Source organism: Poecilia mexicana, unplaced genomic scaffold (genome assembly GCF_051168715.1).
Source record: "Poecilia mexicana isolate PSO_F unplaced genomic scaffold, ASM5116871v1 scaffold_10, whole genome shotgun sequence".
Lineage (NCBI taxonomy): Eukaryota > Metazoa > Chordata > Actinopteri > Cyprinodontiformes > Poeciliidae > Poecilia > Poecilia mexicana.
This window is the reverse complement of record NW_028263379.1, coordinates 18,715,962-18,740,677: the sequence shown is the minus strand read 5'-3', so window position 1 is coordinate 18,740,677 and position 24,716 is coordinate 18,715,962. Positions and strand designations below refer to the sequence as shown.

Below are 24,716 nucleotides of genomic sequence, written 5' to 3'. Positions count from 1 at the left end.
CCTTGGTCAGTATTAATTTGACTTAAATTTCAATAAAAACAAGAACATTTAAAGTTTTATACCCATTACACACAATTTTCATTGTATGGTTAACTGCTCTTGACTTTTGCTGTAAACAAGGACCCAGCTGCTCCAGCTGAAGCATTAAAATGAGTCTGTCAGGTAATACAGACACAGCAGAGCTTCAAAACTGTATCAGATTTCTTATTTTTCCCAGTGATTTGGTCTAAAGTGGCAGATCGTATCAGATTATAAACCTTTCTATTACTTTTCTCAATTCAGAGGTTTTCCAAAAATATTCACTCCTTGTTACCTTGAGCCCTTTTTATTGTAGCTGCAAATTTTAATATGCCATAATATCCCATGTTTTGAATTTCTGACAGCGAGTGTTTCAACCCCACATCTGGAAGTAATAGGACATAGATGCAAATATACATGGCATCACACTGTAAGTCTCGTATTATGTCCATGCAATTGTTGATAACAGTTATTTTCCTTGCAGGGTGAAAACACTCCTGGCCTGAAAACGTCACTTTGGAAGCAAATGGCTGAGTTGCACAGATGCTGATTAGAATAATTATCATTATCTTAATATGATAAGGTTTCCCTCTCTTGGCAGTGAGTTGCTCTGGCTGTCTGGTTGAGAATCATGGCAGACAGACAGGATATGTGTGGGAGTCAGCAGCAGAGACCTTAGATCAGACAACAATCAGCTGATGACCAGTAGGAGAATAATGGAGAACGACACACAACAACTCTGCAACGACAGCAGAAAAACATTTCAATCATTCGATTTAAAGTTTATTGCTAGAAGCATATGATCTGATCGATTGCTTGTTAACAAAGCAGTTTCTGAGCAGGACAATGCGAGTGTCCAGAGATATTTGACACACGTTCTGTAGGAATATTCATTTAAATGGTTTCCATGTACGACTGGAAAAATGCTTAAAATGGCAGAAATTCCTGTAGCCAAAGAGTCCCAGACCAGTGGTTTCAAACCACTTTAAAAACTCTGCCACTTGGTCAGAGTTTTTAAACAGATTCAACCAGATGAATCTGTTTTGGAGACAAACTCTCCTCGAATACGATGGTTTTAAGAATGCATTGCTTAAACATCACTTATTCGACAGAATCATTTCTGTTCCGCAGCCACTATCTGTGCTTTTTCCCAGCATTCATCCTCTTCAGAGCCTGTATCCAAGCAGGGAGATTTGAACGACGGGCTGGCAGCGCTTGGTCTATCTCTGCCTGCACCGCCTCAAAGTCCGGCTCGAATAAAGAGTCCTCATCCGCTTCCAAATCCTCCTCTTCATCCTCCTCTTCCACCGTATCGTCCATGATGTCTGGCGAATCTATGGCGATCACCTGCTCGGAAAAATGAACCCGGCGGTTCTCCTCGACCCGTCTCTGCGTCACAGAATCGTGAAAAAACAACAAATTAAAAAAAAAAAAATCAGTGTCAAATTTACCAAAATGTGTCAGACATGTTATGGTGTTATCGAAAACAGAGCTTTGTAATTTTCTGAAATGTCTCTAATTATCACTTTTAGTTTAAGTGAGTTTATTGTTTTGTTTTTTTCTGTATTTTGTGGAATCAAGAACAATATATTCTGCCTGCAATCCATATTGAATTTGACATGTATGCATTAAAAAAATGCACTCAAATTGTGATTTAATCAGTTGTTTTTAGCCGCTAATTGATAAGTAAGTGCACCTTACGCTTTAAAACGTTACACCACAAGGAGGCGCTGTTATCCACAATCTCTCACCCGTTTCGTCATAGTCTCCATTGCGGATTCGGCTTCATGGGACGTGTTGTTTCTGAGCACACTCCGGGGAGGCGGAGCAGACGGACTCAGTGATGTTGGAGACAGAGAGACAGGAAGAGGCCTTTGCTGTTGTGAAGATGAGATGTTTCTCTGCTGTGACTCCACCGACTCTTCCATCATTTGGATGCTGGTGGAGGATGGTGAAGATATGGGCTCTGGATCATCATGAGAGAGGGGGAAAGTTGATGAACAGAAACCGCAGCAAATACCATTATTGATGAAGGCTAGAGGAGGAAACATTTTTATTAAAGCGTAGATGAAGCATGGAAACTGGCAGCAATACAGAACAAGAATTAAAGGGTATTAACAGACTGCTTTACTTGAAGGGCTATATAAATAAAAATTCAACACCAAATAAAACGTTAGCATATGATCTGAATATTTAGGAGGTACTATATGAAATTTAAATGGGACGTCTATGTACAATATCTTCGGTCAGTTGCTGCCTTTAGGATTCCCTACAATCGATCATCTCGGCATCCTTCATTACATCTGTGCAGCCTCTCTCTGATTTTCCTCTTCCTCAGAACCTGGCAGGAAAACTCCCTGTCCAATACGCCCATCGTCCCTCCAGTCTAATAGTTTTAAACAATTGACTCCAAGCTAAGCACCTTCTGTTTTTAGCCAAATTACAATCACAAGTACTGATAAAACTGATATTATTTATATTTGTTAAAATATTGTTCAGAATATTTTAAACGGTCTTAAACTGCCTTTCTCATTCTTCTAGTTAACCTCGTCTCTTATGTACAGCCACGAGTTTTCTTCTTCTTTTTCACAGAGGTTAACTATGCTTGAGCCTGTTTTCTAATTGATGCAGCATTATGATATCTGATTGCTAACCCAGCAGAAGGATCAGTGCCGTCTTTCCTGGCGTTTTTATGTTATTTTTAAGTCATTACAGATGTGACTTCAAATGTAGCTGAGTACAGTCCAGGTTCAGGTTTTGTAAGCAACTTAAAAAGGTTCAAAGTACGGACAAATCATACATAATTACAGTAACGTGAGTAAATGTTAGTAGGTGCTTTACAATTCCTCCAAGTACTCTTTTACGTACCCTGTAGGTTTCCTGTATGTCCTTTGTTGGCACCCATAAGAATGCTGTTGATACATAATATGTATCTTAATAGGTAGGATTCTTTTTCTTACATGATTAAACCCAGTTTGGATTCAATGGTGTGCCTTTTTCCTGACAAATAAAGTCCAGGTAATTAAAGTTAATACCTTCCTCCTGCCTCTGATTTGTTGTTTTTACTGGGAGTTTCTGAAGATAGCATGGAGAAGGCAGAGGAACTTGATTTTTTTTTCATGTTATCTGTTTTATATTCTACTTTCACAACAGTGACAGTTTTAACAAATATGTAAGAAAAAACATATTGTTTAAGAAAGTTATATACCGCAGCTTCAAATAGTGTGTAAGTGTGCAGTAAGTATCTCGAAAGTAACTTTCAAATACCGATTAAGTCCCTTGCAGGTATCCAATAAGCATCACATATACCATGTAAGTTAAGGACTGGATTCTGCATATATCTATATAAAATATGTTACAACCTGACAATGTTTACTGAATAATAAAACATGGATTGTGTGTTTTCATGTTGTTTCTGCATACCTTTATCTGTCACCCCTCCGTCACTCATTTTCTCAGTCTGAAATCTCTCGTCTTTCCTCTCAGCCGGCTGATGTTGCCTCTTTCTGCTCATCTGGATTCTGTTTCTTGCTATTGAATGGTAAGGATTACCTGATGGCTGCAACCGAGAAGAAATTATACTTTTAATGCTGGAAGTGTGGAAAAACATTTTTTTTTTTTTTACATGCTGCGCTTTCAGAAAGAAATGAACATCTGACCTCTGCAAACGCCGACAACCTGAGCTGGAGTTTGGACAGCATTTCCGATCGGCTTTGTCCGTCTTCCATTGGCTCCGACTGGTCAGCCTGCTGCCTTAATACTGAAGTGTCAATGTTTGCAGGTGGGAAAACAGGGGCTGACTGTGGCATGCTGAAGACTGGACCAGGTGAGGACTCCATACTCCTGAAGCTCCACTGGTTGTTCCCGACTCCAACCTGATTCAAAGTTCCCGGTGACTGATTGAGGCTGTGAGGCTGTGGCTGAATATGGGGTTGGTTTGATGGCTCCTCTGAAGGTCTCTCAGTTACTGAGGATATGGAGAGGTTTGGGTTTAAAAACTTAGCCCACTCCTGACCCTTGGTGATCTCGTCCAGAAGGCTGAATGACCCCAGGCCGAAGTCAAAGTCACTGCTACGCCTGAAAGAAGAGAAAGTTTAAGCTCAGTTTGGCTTCAAGGAAGCAAAATATTAAACTACACACTAAATCTTATAATTAGTGTGTAGTTTGCTGTCCTGATTGAAGTTTATCTAAATTATATTAGATATCAGATTTATTTTGTCTCAGAACAAATGTAAAAGTATGAAATCAAATCCAGCAGAGATTATGCAGAACGAAAGGCAGAGCAAATATTTGTTAGAGCTGCATTTCTGAAAAATCACTCAGATGCATTTACAGCACTTTTTCCTTTATAAAACAATAAAAACATAACATAGAGACAGTAAGACCTTGACAAATATGCACACATTGTGCCGTAGATTCAGCCAATCAAATCCCTCTTTAAAATTTATCTCCTGTTTTTTTTTTTTTTTTTTTTTTACATTTTTCATTTATTTTAGTACTGATATTGTGTTTTTGAACATTTCTTATCACAGTATGTATATTTAATTTTTATGTTTACCTGAAAGTTGATATTTTGAGCTTTTTTTTCAGCTTTTTTTCCGTTTTATGTAAACCACATTGGTGTTAGTTTTAAATACCTTTGCAACACAAGTCATGCATGGGATAAATGAGGAGAAATATTGCATGTATGATGTTTTTGTTTTAAACCTTCATGCAACGTTTTTAACTTTTTTAATTGTTTTAATCTAAATAAAAATTATAGTTGATTGTCACTGAAAATAATGTTTTGTTTTTTTTTTACATTGAATTTCAGTTCCATTTTTCCACATTTTGTTCTTCTGTAATTCAGCGTGTATTTATTTTTGATGATAAAATCAAAAATGTAATTTTATTTCCCTCTTCCTTAACAGCCATTGCTTCCTTGAATGGTCTATTTTAGAAGAATCACAACACACATTGTCAGAAAGCATGTTTGCAGAAACCTGTTGACAGGTCTTGTCAGTGACAGGAGTGTTGTTGGCACATTAGATGTGAAAATGTCAGGTAAAGCAGTCACAAGGCTTTTACTGGAAAGATCCCAAATGCCTTTCATAACTCTGATGAGGTTCTAAGGGACAAATGCAAATAAATAAAATCCAACTCTTGATACTTTTAGGACAACAGACATAATTTGGGCCTGTTTGGACATTATTCAGAGTGAGTCTGTTTGGTGATTACCTGATGTTGCTCGCAGTAGTGTTGTCTTCTGTTTGTGCAGGATTTAATTTGCTGGAATCAGTGCAGTCCAAAGGAGAGAAGGTTGCATCTGGATCATTATTTGGTTTGTTGCCTGGTGTATCTGGCATTATTACCTGGTTAAAGATGGAAATGTGATTAAAAACGTTGAAATATGTCCTCAGATTATTATTTTATTTACAATAATCTCTAGCAGAATATTAATAATAAAAGAACGCTGCTCACTTGCGTTTCTTGTCCAGGAAGTCCGTCTTCTTTTCCCTTTTTCCCAGCATTCCCATGTCTGTCCTTAAATCTCTCCTTGAGCTTCTGCGTCCATCTTCTCGTTTTATTCTCAGTTGATCGTTTTCTCCTCATGTTTGTTGCTACTTGGCTGTTTGAAAAGACCTGCAATTCGTTGTTTTGTTGCAAGCTGCCGAATCCTCCGTTTTCAACATGGGATCCTGTATTTCCCCCACCAGCCAAGCCGGCGTCTGTGCTGTTCACGGACCACGCCGGGACGTGGTTCTGGTTTTCCATCATGTTCAAAACAGCACCGGTATTAGCAGGGACGTCTTCTCTCATCAGGGTGCTGCCAATGCTCTCCCTCTCTGTATCCGTCCTCTTAAAGAAAGTGAGTTTAACCTCCTTTTGCGGTTTAGCAGGAAAAAGCGGCCTTGTACTTGTTGGGGAGAACCCAGGCCCGGGAGCCTGTCCCAGCTCCCACTTCTTACCCGAGTCTCCATTGGGGTTGACTTTCTGCGAAGGGAAGAGAGTTGGACTCCTGCTCCCTTCCAAAGCAGAACTTGCTTGGTGTTTTTCATCCCTCGGGAAGCCAGAGGTACTGTTCGTGGCTGAGATTGGGAACTCCTTTGAAGGGTTCCCGTTAAAACCAAGCACATTCACAGGACTGCTGGGAACTCCCTGGAGGCTGGCAGCTCCTCTCTCACCATTTTGCCCCAGAGCCGGAGGTGCAGACGAGGATACAGGTGTTTGAAAAAGCGTCTGGGCCTCTCTTCCTGACTGAAGCTGCAGTCTCTGCAGCATAGACTGCAACACGGCATGGGTGTCTGTTGAATGAGGTGACTGAGACATCTAGGAACAAATCTTCGGTGTGTCAGATCCTGGTTTCACTGAAACACATGTGAACAATGCAGCACATCCAGCGAAACAGGGATAGCTTCTACTCACTGCTGCGTTTCGTTGAGCCTGGATACCAAGACAGAAAAATGTACCTGTGCTGTGATCATTTCTCTCCTTTAATCCAGCTTTGGCTGAAAAGACTCCGGCGAGGGTCGGCTTGCTCTTGCCAAGTTTTCTGATCTCTTTTCATCGTGCGAACAGTTCCTCACCACGAAATCAAACTGAGGCCCACGTTTTACCGCTTATCTTCCTGCTGCCTCTTCTCAGATACGCCTCGCTGTCGTTTTGCATCCACTTGTTCAACAGTCCTCAAATTGCACAACAAAAGTCCTTAACTCTCGAAAGAAACAAGCTCTTTACATAGCTCCTCTTACTCCTTTTTAAAAGTGTCCCTCTTTCTCTAAATGTCCACAGCCTGTTCTAGTAATACCTCTTCTTCAGCAGCTGCTTATATCACCTCTGATGGGAGGAGAGTCACTTCACGGCAGCGTTCCTCACATCTTACGCACTGAAGAAGACAAACAAGACAAACCAGAGAGGTGAGACAATTCCACTTTGACAGCGACTCTCCCTCTGTGTGTCACTCTGCTTGAGTTTTACGTCGCCCTTCCTTCCTATTTCTTGCTGAGTCTAGCATATGAACACACACCCTCTTTCTTCTCACAGTGACCCTCCATTGGTAATTATAGGGAGGTTTTTGTTTTTTTTAGAGTGGCAGCTATTTTTACAGCTAGCTTCTTTAGATCGAGAGAAAACTATGTAATATATTTAGCAACCCATTTTGTGTCAACGGTTCTTCAGGAGTGATTTTAGACCTACGGTGCCTTGGCACAGTATTGATCTCCTTTCTAGAAAATGTCACAAACACCAACTTACACATAATAAGTTAGAGTTCTACACCAAGTTGCTCTATCATGATTACACAATTGTGAAGTGGAGGGAAAGTGATGCAGAGTTTTACATTTATTTTACTATATCCAGCTTCCTTTTACATTGGTCCTTTCTAAATAAAAACATCATTTCTGGATTTTCTAATTGGTGCAAATTACATGTCAACTCTGTGTACATACATCTGTCGGCATGTTCGACCATCTGAAGGCAACAATAATCAGAGGAGGCCAAGACCCCTGTGGTAACTCTGAAGGAGCTGCAGAGATTCACAGTTCAACCAAGAGAATCTATTGACAGCAAAAAGGTATTTATTACGCATCCAGGATCTGGCCTTTATGAAAATGAAGGACAGGCTAGAATTTCAACCTTTTTGATGAGCAGAAAGTCCAATTTGCCACACAGCAGGTATAAGGAAGAAGGTGTTCAGGTGAGATGAGACCAAAAAATAACTTTCTGCCTCACTTGCAAGTACTATTTGGAACAGTGAACACTGCAAACCACCTTGAACGCATCATACCAAAGATAAAACATAGTGGTGCCGGCATTATGCTGTGAAGAGACTTTTTTTTTAGTAGGGTCATAAAAGGATGGTCAGAGTTTATGAGGACAGATGATTCCAACCCTAAACATACAACCAATGGGATGGCTTACATGAAAGTACATTTATTAGTTAAAATGACCTAGTCAAAGTCCAGCGCAAAATCCATTTGAGAATCTGGGCCAAGATTTCTGTGACACTCTCCCTCCAGTCTGAATTTAAGTTAGTTTGTGGAGAAGAATGCTGGTTTTACAAACTATTGATTTAGTGGGACTCAAAAAAAGTCACACTTTTCAGATTTTTATTTGCCATGTTGTAAACCAACCTTTCACTTCACAATAGCGCAATATGCTTGTTACTTTGTCATGTAGCAAGTAATGTAAACTGATGTTTGTGGTTGTAGTTTGAGAAACTGTAATTAAAATGTGGCAAAACTTTTGTAAAGGACTGTAATATTAGTTTTATAATGTTATCCTAAAGACTTCTAGTTACATGTGATGTCATAATTAAAGTCTAATCCATCACAATGAGCACCAGATGAAAATGATAGAAACAGCATTAGAGTTGATAGTGTTTACATGAAAGTGTTGTTTTTCTGGTAGCCTCCTGAGAACAGGAATCTAGTCAAACAGCTAGTGAGGTTCAGTGCAGCACAAACATCTGGGCGATTCTACAGAAATTCAGACTTATTAAAGGCAAAATCAAAAGCGAAATAGGGATAGAGGTTTTATGAGTCAAGATAAAGGCATACTTTTATTAAAATCAACCACAAACACCTTTGTACTTTAAAAGTGAACACATTTAAAACTTACTTTTAATGAACCTCAATTCAGTTTTATTTTTCTTTCTTACACCAGGAAAAGGGAAAAGAGAGCAGTTTAATCAAGAATTCTGCTTTATTATTTTGCATTGCATGTAAGCAAAACAATGTGTGAGAAATAAACATCTGCAGGATGCAGTGAGCAGATTACAAATCAATGATATGCCCTTTGATGTACTGTATTATTTACCAGCAGCTGTTTAATTGCAAAATATATTAACATAAAACTGTTTACATTTTATCTGACAGAGCTAAACTATCTGTTTTAGTGAAATATGAGCATACACTATCTTGCCAAGTTTTGTTAAAGTTTGTTAACTGCTTGTGAATTTAGGTAACATGTGCAAAAGCTGGGTGAAATCTAAGATATGCAAAGCTGTGGGCCCGAGGGAGCAAGGCTGAGAACCACTTAAAGCTGAAAGTTTCTGCTAGCAACATCAATGTAATGAAACTAGCTGCATTTTAAAAAAAAGGGCAACATCTGTTAGGTTTGAAAGTTTTCAGGTGTCACACAAGACAAACTAGGACCGTACCATGTGATTATAAATTACATCAGAGACACAGTGATGGGTAGAGCAAAAATGAGACATATGCAGAAAAAACATTCATTTGTGTTTTGATAAATATCTTAAATAAAACGTTGGTGACTAGTTGAAACCCATTTTTCTGTCTGAATTCATCTTCATAAAAATGCTATTCAGATTGAATTAGAATGCCCCCTTTCATTACTGTTTAAAAACAGTAATATTTCAATGTAACCACACACTTAGATCAAAAATTGACTTTATTTAAAAGGCTGGAAGAAGTGAACGAGTCGAAAGAGTCGATTCCGAGCTAAACCCACAGAAAAGTAAATGCGCATGCGCTTGATTCCTTCGTTTCTGATAGGTCTACAGTGAGGAAGTGGTTATGGCGGCGTAAACAAGGCAATAGTCGGTTATTCATTGAAGCAGTCATCGCAAATAAGCTTTTACAAACACGACCACAGCTATAATAAGTATGTTTTCCGTTGGAGTATTTATTTTGTGGGCGGACGCTATTAAAACCCAACAAACTGGTTCTACAGCTGTTTGGTAGCTTTGAAAAACTTTTAGGAAGGTTTGCTCATCTTAACTGATATCTTTGTAAAAATGCAATGTGTCGTAACGGGAGGAAACGTGAAAGGTACTGACTATTTCCTGCTGTTCCGTCGTTCTCTAGCTTGACCATACGCAATATACGCTAGTAATGACTTAATTGTTGATTGTGTGTGTGCATGGTACCGACCAGTGCTGGGCAAAGCCATCCACTCTCTGTCCAGGATCGGAGACGAGCTGTACGTGGAGCCTCAGGAAGACGGGGTGAGCTGCACTGCTGCTGCTGCTGCTGCTGTCAGATACAGCAACACTTCCTTCAGCCATGCATGCAGTCTGGTTTCTTCCTGTTAGTGCAAACCTTGCGTCAATGAACAGTGTTGATTTTGTTGTATTTCTGTCTCTCTCTCTCTCTCTGACTTGTAGCTAGCCCTGCGGTCTGTGAACTCCTCTCGATCGGCATATGCTTGTTTCCTGTTCGCACCGCTCTTCTTCAGCAGGTGCAGATTTTATTTTCCTGTCTTTAGTTTTAGACCAGTAAGCATCACATTTATGCAGAGACTATAACTGCATCGTTCCACGTTTCTGTGCAGGTATTCCATTCCCACTGGGCTCAACTTCCGCTGCAAGATGGCAATAAAGGTGTGAGAGCATAAATGCACAATTTAAAATCTGAAATGTGCCCCTTTGTCAGTGGTTTTCTAACTTTGCGGAATGTACAACCTTAAAGTCCATCAGAAACTGCTTCATCATCATCTCCAGTTTTTCCCACATAACGAATAAGTTCCTACAAGAGTTTCCTTATGTACAATTACAGCATGTTGTTTTATCAGATGTACATTTATTTTAAAAGACTTGTTCAGATGTCCTAGTATCAAGGTATACAACAGTTTTAAAGCAGTTTTATTAGTTTACCTCACGACAAAACAAACTACATTAAATAATAATACTCACCATAAAATACTTTATAAAGAGTCACATATTAGGCATCTTTACTATATTTTCTAGTATTTTAGAGTCTTCTTTAAAGCAAGTTCCTCATACTTTAACAACATCACGTCATTTATATCAAATGCAAATTGCAATTTGTTCTTCTTTTACATTGAAGTTGTTCCTCTTGCAAATCCTCTCGTCTTCTAAATGTTGTGATGTTGTTTTGAGGACATTTATTCACATGTAGATGTATCCCTCAAGGTGCTTAACAACGAAAGCAAACTCTGATCTTCCAGTAAATTCATCCCAAAATTCAAAGAACTCATACTTGTGTGGACAGGTTTAAAAAAAAGTTATTTCAAACCTGCAAAAATGTAACGTCCTGACATTTCTGGGGTTAAAGCTTTCCTTTTTCCACTGAGGTGCTAATTGCAGTTCATGGCGTAACTGGAGTTTTCTGTGGCTGTTTCAAGCCTCGGATAAGGCAGAAATTTCTCCTTCCCCCACCTGCTGCTGAGCACTGCTGCCCTGCTGGCTGAAAGGAAGCTGCTATGCTTATCATTAGTGTTGTTTGGAAATGGCCCTTTTATTGAAGAAACTTTTCAAATGTTTTTATTAGTATAACTGTCAAGCAAAGAGTGACAGCAAAAATAGTTTAAAATTCTGCCTAATCTACATTTGAAAAGTACAACAGTGTGTATTTACCTTGGATACATTTTTTGAGTTAACCATAAATTGATATAATGTTATTCTTGGAGCAATTGGAATAGTAATTGTTTCTCATTTTTAAATAAAACAAATTAGATGTCAATATTATACATTTTTGTTACAGATTTCTTTACTACTATAAAACAGCAGTATTTTCATAAATAGGTTTCTGATGTTGTGAGAATTACCAACCCATTTATAGATCGACATCATCTCTTCACCAGATCTGATTGCTGATTTTTATGGCTGATCCCAGTCGAATAATTCTCAGTAAGAAGAAGGAAATGGATGCGTCTGAACGTTTTCTCGCGTTGCTCATCTCTACATGCTGTTTTGTGTGCCACGTTGGTACCGGGAGGTTGTGGTTAACGGCGTGAAACCTCTGAGCTTCCTGCCCCAGATAGTTGCAGAAAATCTCTCCTAGTAAAATTGTCCATTACACACACGTGTACGTAACATTATAGTAAGCCTGTAACATGCCAAAAGTGTTTTATTTACATGACATAAAACAAGTATGAGATGAAGTCACTGCAGATAAAGTTACAGAAATTCCTCCATCTGTTATAGAGGTGTTGCTTTACTTCCTGTTTTGTTTTTTTTTTTGCTTTGGCAGAGCGTGCAGTCCGTCTTCAAATCTCTCCCAACTTTAGAGAAAACGGTGGAAAAATGTCACATCGGTCTCAATGAGCAGAAAGATCGCCTCACTTTCACGCTGCACTGCAAACATGGTAACACCACCCTGCTTCCCTTTCAGATTTTCAGTGCTGTACACTGAGGGCTTCACAGGGGACATGTGACATTCATTTTGACGTATTCAGTACTAATTGCAGCACTGCGCATTCATTACATTGCATTCCATCGTGTGTTGTTTTGAGTTTTAAAGGTTTGTGTGTGTGGACGTTCTCTCCAGGCCTCCTGAAGACACATAACCTGTCTTACCAGGACAGCGAAAGCTTGGAGGCAGTGTTTGATAAAAACAGCTGTGCCAATGTGTTCAAAGCCCAACCCAGGTTTTCAAATATTCACTCTTTTTGTTTTGCTTTCATTATGCCACTGTTAAATTTTAGCCTGATCTGCGTTTTTGGTTTTCCTTTGTTCTCAGAGTGCTGGTGGACACGGTTGTGCACTTCCCTTCATCTCTGGAAGAAGTGACCGTGACAGTGAGTGACGAACGGATGTGGGTCAGAAATCATGTGGAGGATGAAGCAGGTGAAAAAAAAAAAAAATTTTTCCCCTCTCCAGCCAGCAAATAACATGACAGTTACATCAGCTGATTAGTTCAGTTATTTTCACACCAAACTACAAAGTGAACACTCCCTTTCAGTGCCTCATTTCCCCCTCTTGAGAAGGCGTGTTTCTCATTCGAGTCAGTCTGAAGGAGCTAAAAGTTTAGAACATTTAACAAAAGACGCTTTATGTTGCCTTAAATGACACAGAAAAGTTACATGAAATGGATTTAAACCCAAAGATGCTCTTGCACATTAAATGGTTACATAAAACAGAGGCAGAAGTTAGGTCTTCATTTCTTTTCTGTTTTGTTTCTCCCTCTCAGAGCGCTCGAAGGCTATGCTAACTGAGCTGTGTCTCGCTGCGGATGAGTTCGACCACTTTGCCGTCAAAGCTCACTACAGCATCACTTTTTGTCTGAAGGAATTTCGGGTGTGACAGATAAGAGAGAAACAGTGATCGCTTTGACAAAATGACTGGATTCCTTTTGGTCCAGAGTCTGAGATAAATCGTTATCTTCTCCCCTCCAGGGTTTGCTGTTGTTTGCGGAGTCCACTGGCCTCCCCGTGTCTATGTACTTTGATGAGCCAGGCAGGTGAGCGTGCTTGTTTTCAGAGTGTTCACATATTAAGAAAATTGTTCCACTTTTGGCCACTGATGTGCATATTCTGTGTGCGTTTGTGTGTCAGCCCTGTGGTGCTTTCAGTAACAGACAGCGTTCTGGAGGGGAATTTTGTGCTGGCGACGCTTTCGGATGATCGCGATCTTCAAAAGAGCAACAAAGGGTAAAAAAAAAAAAAAAACAAGCAGACATTACTGGTTATGATTCTGTAAAGAACGCCTATAAAAGCCTTGAAACACCAGTCAGCTGTCGGTAAAAAGAAAAAAAAGAAAAAACGCTGAACAAATGAAAATCAGATCAATGCTTTAACTTCCAGTCAATGTTTCCTGTCTGACTCATTTCAAAGACAGGCAGGAAATCCTGAGTATTTACTCCTTCATGCCACCTGGTGGATAATGTTAGTGTGATTCATATCAGCTGGAAGTCACTGTGCTTGAGACTCTTTTTTTTTTTTCTGGCGGCTGCTAGTTCTTTAGCGATAATCCACAACACCGACAGCTGTAGAGTTATTTCTTATGGATCTGTCTGATATCATTGTCAGCTGCTGAGGTCAGTAGTTCAGTATGTCCCAGAATTAGAGTTCTCCATCTTTCTCAAGATGTCAGCATTGGTTGCTGCTCCACCACTTGAGTAGGTTCATAAGACCATTTTCAAACAATATCGGCTCAGACGCCTCATTCCAGCTGTCAAACATTGTGGTGAAGCGGTGATAATTTGGGTTGTTTTTTTGTGACAAGACCTGCATCCCTTGCAAACCACCAAGCTAACCACAAATTGCTCTGCATAGCAAAACATTCTAGAGTCAAATGTTCTCTGATAGAGAAGCTTGGCTAAAATTAGGCCGTTTAAGCTGTTAAGCAATGTTTTTGTCAAATGTCCTCCATTTAGGAAACACAAATAAAATCAGATGGTAAACAACTAGCTATTGCTGCTGTTTTCTTGCAAGCTTCTAAATGAGGACCTGCTCTTCGTTTCACATACCCAACTTCTCAATGTTTGGCTTCATCTCTGTTTAATGACGACACGGTGGCATGTGTTTAATTAACTTAGCTGTAATTTCAGAACCTGTAAAAGACCAGATCATTTGTGAAACATTCTGACACTTAAAACTCGTTTGCCATCACTGAATCAATTGTCTTAGCATAAAACAAGCTCAGGCAGCAAAACGTTAACTACAGAGGAGTCACAGGATGTTACCAAAGGTTTTCTGTAAGTCAGAGGAAGCAGTAAATGTTCTGACATCGATTAGAACATGAGCTTATTTCGAATACTTAACGAGATTGTATGAAAAGCTTGATTAAAATGTAAACATGTTGAGTTTCCATCACAGTTTGTTGCCTGTTGTTTAAGGTTGTTTGATTGTAGTCCAGATGTATCATCTATAACTTATTCTGGTAGTAAATGAGACGGAAGTGACAAAACTGGAGACACAAGTATTGCTCCTTTGAGTCATTAATTATTAAAATACATCAGGACATTTGGTTTTATTCACGTCTTCGCCTTTTGTGAAATATGAAAAAGCCTGTCGTTCTTGCTGTGTTGCTTTAATTGTCTTTTAAATTTATGTTGTTAAAGGCCCATCGCAAACTAACTAAGGCTACAGATGCTTGGCCTTAGATACTTAACACTTGTTCCCATTTAAATAAACAAGAAAGAAAGAAAGTTAGGGTTAAAGTTAGAGTTAAAGAAAGTTGATACAGATTCAACTCAGAAAGTGGATATGTTCTTTACGTTCTTCCTCATCCTCCATGACTGTCTCCTCAGAGGCGACGCAGACCAGTCGCATCCTCCTGACGACTTCATGAATGACGACATGGATGCCTATCTGATTGCCATGGATACCAGTGCAGCACCAGGTCCCTCCACCGCAGACCTGCCCCCACCGTCATTAGCCACATCCAGAAAGCCCCCGGCACCTAATTATAGGACCAGAACGCACAGTGAGGAGGAGGAAGACGATGATGATCCAGAGAGACCGCCAGATAAAAAGGTAAGAGAGTTTCTCAGATAGTGAGATGCCACTTTCTAGGGTTGGACTTACTTATTTAATCACACGTCATTAATATAGTTGAGCCCCAAATTTTTCTAACCGCTGCCAGATTTAGATTTAAAATAAATATTTGATTCCCTCTGACTGAGTCGAATTCATATCAACGTTTTGAATGTAATAGGCAATCTGTGTAGGGAGTTAAAGATTAGGGTGATGGCAGGGAGGCCTTCCATTCTCTGCAAGTGGAAACATGTAAAAGCTGCTCAGCAGTTATTAGAAGGGTTTGACAGCTGTAACCCCAATAAAGGCTTTTCAGTTACTGATCTAGAAGGGTATAAAATATTTTTCAGCCTCCTGTTTTATGATTGAATGTAAATGGAAACAGAAAATATGATACCCTTTGGCTATCGTCTTATTATCCAGTAGGAGATAAGGGAAAAGTGTAGTTCCTTTCTTTCAGCCAGCTGACCAGCCAGAAACGGCAACAGGTCAGGGAGGGGACACGCACCGACTGTATGGCATATCGGGAAATGCTAACATTTTCTTAAGCCCATCGCTGGCCCATATCCAAGGAGTTATCTTGGATAAAATTCGTTTTTTTAACGGCTTCCCGTGTTCTCCCGCAGTTCCGCTCCCTGTTCTTCGGATCAGTCCTTCCTCCTTCGTCCCAGATGAACACGCAGCCGCTTCCGACTCAGGAAGTGCTGGCCAGCGACAGCGAGGATGAAGCTGAAGCAGAATGACGACCAGAGATCTGATGGAGGCGAAACGAGGGAGCGCTGTTACACCACCACACCTGGATTACTTGAAACGAAAAAAAAAAAACTGACGCTTTGGAGCCGACTTTTTGTTTTTACTGGACAGATACCGCTGTGCTGTTTTTACTGAGGACTCTGATGTTCACGTTGAACTTGAAAACTGTGATGAAGTGCCGCTAAGCATGAAGCACTTCAGTTCGTTTTTACTTTGACTCTGTCTGGCTGATGGAGAAGCAGTTGCACCAAAGAAAAATAAATTTGCCTTTCATATCATATAAACAGTATTTATTATTTATGTACATCTGAAAAGGTTCAAGTATAAACCAAGGCTGAGCTCAAACAAGAAAGGGGAAACAATGTGACCTATAATCAGATGAAGTTTTTTTGTTAAAAGTAAGATTCAGCGTAAGAAACAGAATTTCTAGTGATCTGTGAATCAGTCTTTGCAGGATTAGCGACATCATCGCTAACTTTCTCCTTCTGGCCTTGAAAACTTTTCCCCCTGGTCTGCGGTTTCCTCCTCTCCCTCTCTTGTTCCTTCTCCTTCTTCTTTTTCAGCTTCTCCTCCTCTTTCTCCTTCCTCTCTTGCTCCCTCCGCCTCCTCCTCCTCTCCCTGGAGCTCAGCTTCTCCTCCGCGTCCTCCTGGACCGCCGGCTCATCCGCTGGCATCATGTCGCTGAAGTCCTGAACCAAGATTTTGGGAACCTGCATCTTGGGCTTCTTCTTCGGCTTGGCCTTTTTGGGTTGCTCTCCTTTGAGTTTGCGGAAGAGTCCGAAGCGCTTGGAGGCGTCGGGCTGCTGCTCCTGTCGCTCCCCCGCGTCATCTGTCACTTCGGGAACGGCTTGCTCTGATTTTGCTTCCTTAGGTTGTAATTCTGGTTGACTGGCGCTGAACTGGGATTGGTTAGTCTTCTCAGGACCGCTGAAGAGATCCTCTGAAAGCCTACGCGTGACCTTGGAGCCACGCGAGCCGGAGGATTTCCTCAGACAGTAATCGGCGGAGGAGCGACTGCTGCGGCGCGCAGATGTTTGCTCCTGGCTGCCGTCGTCAAGTTCAGGAAGATCTTTTGCGTCCTGATGAACTTTGTCTTGGATTTGTGTGTTGCTGTCAGTATTTGTTGATTCAGGAGAAATGGTGACCTTATTCTCTCCTGCTTGGCTTTCTTGAACATTTTCCGTGCTTTCTGCTTTCTCCACAGCGCCAGCTGCTGACTCTTCAGGTGTTTGCACATCAGAAGAGCTTGTTTGTTTTTGATCAGACTCGTCTTCAGTCTCATCCTGTGTTAAAATCTCACCTTCTTCTGGAGGCGGTGCGCTCTCTGCAGCTTCCTCGTTTGGCTGATCGTGTATTTGTAATTCCTCTGAATTTCTGGGATTACAAACACATTCCTGACTTTGTGCATGTACAGGCACAACCACCTCCCCTATTTCCTGTCCAGGGCCATCCGTTACTGCTTCAATTTCTTCTTCAACCACAGTCGTGGCATCACTCTCCCCCTCTTGAAGGGTGCTTTCAGGTGTAGATGGTGTCTGTGAGTCTTCCTGCTCTGTTTGGGTCGTTTTTAGTTCGTCCTGCACGGCCACGTTTTCTGCCAGGACATTGGTTTCTGTCTCTGTGTGGGTCTCTGTCTGTTCTGTTTCTACGAATGATTCAGTGCTGTGGCATCTACCCGTCTCTGTGATCACTTCTTCTTGCTCCTGCCCCGTGTCGGTTTTAGGATCCAGGTCTCGGTGACATTCTGAGTCCAGGTTTGTCTCACTTCTCGTCTCTGTGACCTCAGCGACGGCGTCCAGCAGCAGCTGTTGTGGATTTTCAGTTTCTGTACCAGCCTGTGGTTTGGTGCCAGCTGGCTCCTCCCATGACTCTGTGTGAGACTCTGCGTTTGTGTTTTCTCTCTGAATCTCTGCGTGATTTTCCTCCACGGTGGCTGTATTTTCGTTTTCTGCCTCTTCGTGCGTACCAGTCGCCTTGGTCTGCGGCTCATTGCTTTGCTCTTCCAGAATGTGGGATTGACTCGTATTTTGCAGCTCTTCTGGATTCTCCGCCTCGCTGCTTATTTCTGTATCCCCGCTCTCCTCAATGTTTTTGTTACTTTGCTCGTCAGTAATGTGGGATTGGCTCACAGTTTGCAGACCTTTTTGGTTCTCAGTCTCATTTGTGTCTACAGCCTCACTCTCCTGACTTTGCTCCTCCAGTACTTGTGGTTGGTTTGTGTCACACGGCTCCTCTTTCTGCTCATTTTCATTGGATTCTTCTGCAGCTTCGGGATTGTTTTCAACAGATTGAGACTCCTCTGTCTTTTCTGAAATGACTGTGCTTTCTCCAGTCTCTTTACTTTCCTCCTTTTCACATTGTCCTGCTTCCAAAGGCTCAGTTTGTTCTTCTACTTTTACCGTTTCTTGGTTCTCTGTTGGCGGACTTTTGTTTTCTTCTGGTTTATTTTCTTCTGCTGGTTTAGTCTCTCTTTCTGTTCTCTGCCCATCTGAAACTACATCCTCCTCTTTGACGTCCTGGACGCTTTTCTTGAATTCTGCGTCACTCCAGTTTCTCCAGTCGTCCTTTGCTCCCATTGAAAGATGCCTCGAAACTTTGTTGCCGGCTTCCCACTCGCCAGGGTTGCCTTTTCCTCCTTTCCTAAACCTCTTGTGAAGGAGGGTAGGCGAGAGTGAAAGAGTGGAGGCAGAGCGGGCGAGAGGAACAGACAGATTCCCCGTTTCTCTCTCCTTCTGCTCACGTTCTTCCTTCTGCTGGCGGGTTCTCGCCCACGCCATCCGATACCCATAGCAACGACCCCGCGGGTCGAACGTAGACGAGGGCTTGTCTTTCCTCCACCTTCCCAACTCCTTCTCTGTCCGCTTCTCCAGGTCTTTACCTGACAGTGGCACTGAACAAACCTGAATGAGGGGAGAGAGAAGGCAGCTGTGAATCTGGGAGGTTTGACTCGTGATCACAGGACAGAAGAGCGGGACAAAATGTGGTTTAATTGCAGTTAAATACCGAGTTTCAATTGGGTTTAAATCAGGATAGTATAAAAGATTGTTGGGTTAATCTTTAGTGTGCCTCTGATTATGTCATTTATTGAAAAGACAACTTTTTATTACAGAAAAGGGTGATCTGATACATTTTCATAATGGTTCTGCAAGCTTTTTGTCACATGAGCCAAACTAGTCAAATCAAATGGACTCACAGACCCAATTTTTTTTTCTTCTTCTCAACAGTAAACTGAGCCAATTTTGAGCAAAAAACAGCATTTAAATCACTATTTGAAAACTCTTCCTCTATTTACGCAATTTTAATAACTTAATGAATTCAGATTTGGGTGCAGCCAAGTTTCAGCAAAAGTCACAAGATGTGGCCCTTACAGGAGAACAGCTGTGTAAAGATAAATGCTTTGACTTATTTGTCATTCAGACATCCACTTGCAAGCGTACACACAATAAAATTACATTTTGATTGGCTCAAGGTCACGCACTCGAAATTAAATTAGTCTTGAAGTGTTAAATTTACAGAATACATTTAGAAATATTCAACAAAATGAGAGATTTTGTGGAGAGTTCATACAGACTGAATCAAAAATATAAAAATATATTACTTTTCTGTTATGAAAAGGTTTTAATTTGTGATCATTTTCCCATAATTAAAAATAAAAAGACTTCATCTCATTCAACCAGGGAGGCCGCATTTTTATAGTTCTTGAATTGCAGCAAAGGACGACAAAAAATTTGTCCGAGAGCCGCAAATGGCCCTCCTCTAGACAAAAAGGGTGACCTGATGTATATTTCCTCTGCAGGGAATGATCAAACAAGGAGCGCTAACGCTTTTCAGTGTTACCTCTGCTATGAAAGTCTCCTCCTCCTCCTGGACGTGCTCCCTGACCCCCCTCAGCCTCTCCAGAGTCTCCATCTGGCCTGGACACTGCTTCCTCTGCTCGGCCCGGCCCAGGACGCGACGCACCAGCACCACCGCCACCTGGAGCAGCACCTTCACACCTGGACGGCAGAGGTGGGACAACTTCACCAATAAGGACGCGCAACAGCGACTGCAGCATCCAACATAAAACTCACATTGCCTCGATTTGATTTAGTTTTCGGTGTAAAAACACACACACACACACACACACACACCGTAGCAGAAGAAGAGGTCCCACACTCGGAGAAGCGTGTTAAAGGGCAGGTGACGTGTGAACAGACACATCAACCAGTCGGTGGCGAACATGAGTGGCTCCACGCCGTGCTGCTGGAGATGCTTGTGTGCAGCCGGGCACGTCTTCTTCAAGACCCAGGAAAGGATGGCTGCGTCGAACAGGACTCCCTCCTACACAAAACACCAGGTGTGTTAGAGAGCCACACCTCATTAACAATGACCAGGTGTGTCTCCTGGAAACGTCTGATGCGGGAGAGGAAAAAGGCTTAACTATAGAACAGTACGGTACAGGAAAGTACTCTAAAAGGTCTTTATCTCTTTCTTTGCGTCATCCTTTGCATCTGCCCTCCATTCATCACTCCACCTTTCCTTGCACCATTCATTCATCTGTTTGAAAGTTAAATCTGGAAAGGTGGAACGTGAAGGAAGCCGCAAGTGTTCACTCACCAGCAGAGGGCTGTAGTATCCAGGAAGATACTGCTCACTGATCTGAACCAAACACCAGAAGGCCTCCTGCCAGACATGAACAAGAGTGTCAGGATATGGTGACCAGAGGTTTGGCTAGTAAAAACAAATACTCCCCCTAAAAACAAGAGTGCAAAGATAGAGCAGGCAAATGAACACCTCTACAGGTTGTTTGATTCCTGTTCACTTGTTCATCCATTAAAAAGACATATGAACGAGATGAGTGAGTACAGGTAAAACCTCAAAGTCTGCCCTGACAGAAACAATTCTCCCTTTCATGGTGATTGTTCTCGATGTGAACTTGCACCCAGTCTGCAGAACAGAAACGTGTTTTTGGTCCAACCTCAGCAGGCATGTTCATCAGCAGCACCGCAGCCACCGGCCCCTGCGCCTGGCAGTAACCTTCCTCTGGCTGGAACTGAGTATAGGCTTTCAACACCCGGAACAACCCCCGCTGCCTGCACACACACACACACACACACACCACAGTAATCAACCACAAAGCATATGCAGAGCAGCCAGCTCAAGCGTTCTCACTGATCAGAAACATTTATCTGTTTCAATTGAAGAAGCAAAGATTTATCTTGCAGGTGCAGTAACTGAAGGCGTCATAAAGTTGTTCTCCACTCACAGCTTGTTGGCAGAAACACTGCGTAGAAAACAAACCCACCCGTGTCCGTCTTTAGAGAGGAACATCTCGTGGAAGGGGAACTGTCGGTCTAGATCCCTCTCGATTATATCCACCCAGCTCTGCAGGCCTGGCTGTGAATCTAGAGACTGAAATAACAAGTCATTGATATTCCAATGTCACGCAGAGTTAAAAAACGGCAAACTTGATTTATCTAATGTAGTAAAAACACTGATTGTTGTTCAAAAAACATTAGCTGCTGCATATGTAGTGATAGATTTTAAGGGTCACATGTTTATTTTTATGGTTATCTCTTACAGCTCCCTAATTAGGGAAATGTCACAGTGGACCTTAAGGAATTTGGATTCTGTTCTTCTCCATTTTCCCTCCTGATCCTGATTTCCAGTGAGATGCTTAATAGAACTTAATCTGAAAGAAAGGACATTTGGACTCTTGAGCAACAATTTGATTTTTTGGATCTTGTACTCACCATCCACACTTTACTTTAAAGTTACTTTACAATCCTCTCAGTCTGTGCTTATACTTGTTGTGTGTGCACCCTTTTCCAGCAGAATTTTTCCTTCCACTTAACTTTAAGCATGAATTTGCTTTAAAGTAGCCTTCTGTGAAGAGCCACCTTCTTTAACAATAACGTTTTCTGGCTTACTCTGTCTGTTGAACAGTTAAGTCTCCTCCATCTTTATTTAGCACACTTCAGAATAAAAATCCTGTTTTAGAGGTTGCATCTACAAATCAAGTTTTCTGTTATTGATTGAAATTGATGACCTTCAACATAATCAGAAAACAGACCCTTGAAATGTACCACTGTGAAACTCTGTCAGTGAATTTCACTTTTTTATTTAGTTAGTGAACTAACTTAACTTTGCGATGCTATGCTAACGTAAGGTTGCATGTAGCACAAACAAGTTTCCTTTTTTAAATCACAATAATCAGGAAATTATTTTCAGCTTCTCACAAATTACTCACAAGAAATATCAGTCATATTCCTGCAACAACCATGCAGCTTTTTTTTTTGCAAACAAACAAACAAAAAAAAAAAACAATGTTTGCTAGAAAGCATTAACTCCAGTGAAAACGTAATAGCTCTTGCCTCATAGAGGTTTTCATTTTGTCTCATTCTTTCTGATGCTCCACACAGCAGAGGCCAGCACTTCGCTCGGAGCGAGGCAGGGATTCCTTTCTGGCACTGCAGCTTGACCTGCAGAGACATCACGACCCAGTAAGAATCCCTACAAAGCCATTTTAACAGCAAACAATTTGGCTTGTCGTGGCAGTGAAAAAAAAACAAGGCTATTCTGCTCTTTTTATAATTTTATGACAAGCTAAAAAAAAGAGTTTATTTGCTTGTCGTCTCTCCACCAGGACACACCTTGCTGCTCTTCTTTAACAAGATGCGGTCCCATTGGCCAATGATGTTGATCCATTTGGCTTCCCTCTGCCTGACCAGCTCAGGGGATGGGCCCACACTCCTGGCACACAACACAGCACATAAGACACCAAGTGAGTAATTTTAGCACATTTTGTAAAAGAAAAAAAAAAAGATAACCTATGAACTAATTTCTAGGGGCTTTTAAAGTCAGCCTGCAGTGCTGCTCTGTGCCATTACTGCACAGCAACGCAGAGCTCTGAAAAACAAGGCAGGAAACAGGAAAACCACACGTTAGCAGTTTGACGTCTCCATGGCAACAGGTCAGGATGTTATCAATGGGGAAAATGTGAAGACGACAGGTAGCAGGTTGCTTAGCCTCTCCTACTCTGATTTGATACTGCTTCATCTGCCACCATCACTGCGTCAAGTGTTCACTTGCTGCCATGGGAAAAAAGTGTGTGAGTTCTGATATGTGATGCTGCAGCAGGCGTCGGCCGCTTGCAGCATAAAACTTTATCCAGGGTTTAAAATATCCTGTTTAAACTCCACCTGCACTTTCCCTAATTAGGGAAATGTCACAGTGGACTACAGTGCAAATGTCAGAGTAACTGAAGATGCATCAAACTGTTTAATAAATAAGATAATGCAGTGCTGGCCCTGCCCCACTTGTTGCTGCACACTGCCAGTGAGCTGCCTGAGAGGAGGCTGACAGACCGTATCATAGAAACTCGTAGTTTCTATTAAAGTAAAAGAAGCGCAAATTAATGAAATTATAAACAGTATATATAAGCTGTGAATTTCTTTCATTTTTTTAAGCAATGTCACAATAGTAAATAAATCTCACAGTGCCTCATATATACACTGAGTATTAACCATTACTGTAGGCAAAATATTTTGTGAGCTTGTTTATGTTGTTCTAACAACCTGACAAGCTTTTTTGTCTATTCTTTAAATGAATAAAGTGTTATAAAAGTCATCTTCTACCTCTAGCTTCTATCTTTTCTCGTAATAATATAATAAAAGTGCCTAAAATGGTTTTCATCGCAGCATTACTCAAATATTACGCATTATTTTTGTGCTCTGTTTTCAGATGGTGCGTTTTCCCTTTATTATCTTAAAAAGTACTTAGGTAATTATCTTAAAAAGTTCATCTTCATTATTTCTTGTGCCCCCTTTATGACTTTGCCATTTTGTTGTGCAAAACATGTATTTAGTTATTTTTTCTCTCTCTCTTTTAGTGCCAGTGGGTATAACGCGCATGTTTCTCTGCTGCATTAACCCACCGGTTCTCAGATATGTGGCCTGGTATAACTTCCTGGTCTCGCCATGGGAAGACAAAAATAAAAGTTATTTGTCACTTCGGGAGCCCTTCGTACACATTTTCTCAAGCTGATTCTGCTAGTCTAAAACCTTTTACAATGTTTTGTTAAAAACAAACACAAAAAACAAGGAACTTTTGGATCAGTTAATTAGAAAAGAGAAATTGTTACAATGGTGGGAGAATATACGAACCTCGTGAATTCAAGCAGATTAAACCCAATAAGATATTTTGCATACTATTTATATATCAATTAATCAGAGCTTGTATTTTATGTGATTTTAAATTTTGTATTTGAAGTTGACTTTTAAAGCCATCTTATTTCCTTAAGCAGTGCATGTGGTTTTTATAGCAGTATAACCCCCTGCTGACAGTAAAGTTGCAGCTCTCCAGCATCCTGCAGGTGTACTCACCCAGCTGTGGATCCATTGGTCAGAATGAAGCCAAACCGGTCCGTCTCTGGTTCTAGACTGACCTCTGATCCAGCATCCGACCCAGAGCTGTCCTCCTCGCTCTGATGCCTGTGGGGTTGGCTCGATGCTTTCAACATCTTCGCAGCACAGAAGACGGCGGCTCTTGTGGTTCACTTTGTAAAAGTATCCCCAGTCATGAAGAGTTCATGACAGTCAGGCTGCACATCTTGAGGAGTAATAATCCCATCTGAACCAAGCAATAGTAGTCAGTAGTCTACCTGTTCTCTACATGTTTTTTCTTCTGCTGCTATTTCTTTCTCTGCCGCGCACTTGACTAAGGGTTGGGAGAGTTTTAACAGGAAGTTAATAGAGTGTTGACTTCCTGCCATTCAACCAGACACACCATCAAATGAAATGTGATAT

At 41.1% G+C, this 24,716-nt stretch overlaps 3 protein-coding genes and 1 long non-coding RNA gene across 4 annotated transcripts; 2 read left to right on the top strand and 2 right to left on the bottom strand.

Moving 5' to 3' along the window:
* Positions 1-775: 775 nt before the first annotated feature.
* Positions 776-10,047, bottom strand: LOC106907032 (uncharacterized). Its single transcript, XM_014972550.2, has 7 exons — positions 9,891-10,047; positions 5,479-6,883; positions 5,236-5,369; positions 3,678-4,095; positions 3,442-3,577; positions 1,770-1,984; positions 776-1,407 (listed from the first exon to the last, which is right to left on the bottom strand). Exons 2-7 carry the CDS (start codon positions 6,325-6,327, stop codon positions 1,153-1,155), a joined length of 2,007 nt encoding a protein of 668 aa, XP_014828036.2. The 5' UTR covers positions 6,328-6,883; positions 9,891-10,047; the 3' UTR covers positions 776-1,152.
* Positions 9,510-16,214, top strand: rad9a (RAD9 checkpoint clamp component A). Its single transcript, XM_014972551.2, has 12 exons — positions 9,510-9,788; positions 9,894-9,964; positions 10,124-10,197; positions 10,291-10,339; positions 11,952-12,066; positions 12,249-12,348; positions 12,441-12,547; positions 12,891-12,997; positions 13,096-13,160; positions 13,255-13,350; positions 14,952-15,177; positions 15,804-16,214. The coding sequence occupies exons 1-12, from the start codon at positions 9,755-9,757 to the stop codon at positions 15,918-15,920; spliced, it is 1,161 nt and encodes a 386-aa protein (XP_014828037.1). The 5' UTR covers positions 9,510-9,754; the 3' UTR covers positions 15,921-16,214.
* Positions 16,199-24,716, bottom strand: tbc1d10c (TBC1 domain family, member 10C). Its single transcript, XM_014972549.2, has 9 exons — positions 24,294-24,716; positions 22,563-22,662; positions 22,284-22,391; positions 21,215-21,321; positions 20,888-21,002; positions 20,527-20,592; positions 20,061-20,250; positions 19,768-19,925; positions 16,199-18,830 (listed from the first exon to the last, which is right to left on the bottom strand). Exons 1-9 carry the CDS (start codon positions 24,428-24,430, stop codon positions 16,323-16,325), a joined length of 3,489 nt encoding a protein of 1,162 aa, XP_014828035.2. The 5' UTR covers positions 24,431-24,716; the 3' UTR covers positions 16,199-16,322.
* On the top strand, positions 22,336-22,738 carry LOC148157041 (uncharacterized). Its single transcript, XR_015764478.1, has 2 exons — positions 22,336-22,412; positions 22,556-22,738. It is a non-coding gene; the product is annotated as an uncharacterized LOC148157041 (long non-coding RNA).

Excerpts from the sequence above, each read along its gene's own strand:
- LOC106907032 (XM_014972550.2), bottom strand. The coding sequence starts at position 6,327 with ATGTCTCAGTCACCTCATTCAACAGACACCCATGCCGTGTTGCAGTCT. Across the intron at positions 3,578-3,677 it reads GGTTGTCGGCGTTTGCAGAG|CCATCAGGTAATCCTTACCA; the intron begins GTCAGATGTTCA and ends TCTCGGTTGCAG. Across the intron at positions 1,408-1,769 it reads TGGAGACTATGACGAAACGG|AGACGGGTCGAGGAGAACCG; the intron begins GTGAGAGATTGT and ends TCTGTGACGCAG.
- tbc1d10c (XM_014972549.2), bottom strand. The coding sequence starts at position 24,430 with ATGTTGAAAGCATCGAGCCAACCCCACAGGCATCAGAGCGAGGAGGAC. Across the intron at positions 21,003-21,214 it reads CTCTCTAAAGACGGACACGG|GCAGCGGGGGTTGTTCCGGG; the intron begins GTGGGTTTGTTT and ends GTGTGTGTGCAG. Across the intron at positions 20,593-20,887 it reads TGATGAACATGCCTGCTGAG|GAGGCCTTCTGGTGTTTGGT; the intron begins GTTGGACCAAAA and ends CATGTCTGGCAG.
- rad9a (XM_014972551.2), top strand. The coding sequence starts at position 9,755 with ATGCAATGTGTCGTAACGGGAGGAAACGTGAAAG. Across the intron at positions 9,789-9,893 it reads AACGGGAGGAAACGTGAAAG|TGCTGGGCAAAGCCATCCAC; the intron begins GTACTGACTATT and ends GGTACCGACCAG. Across the intron at positions 12,548-12,890 it reads TCATGTGGAGGATGAAGCAG|AGCGCTCGAAGGCTATGCTA; the intron begins GTGAAAAAAAAA and ends TCTCCCTCTCAG.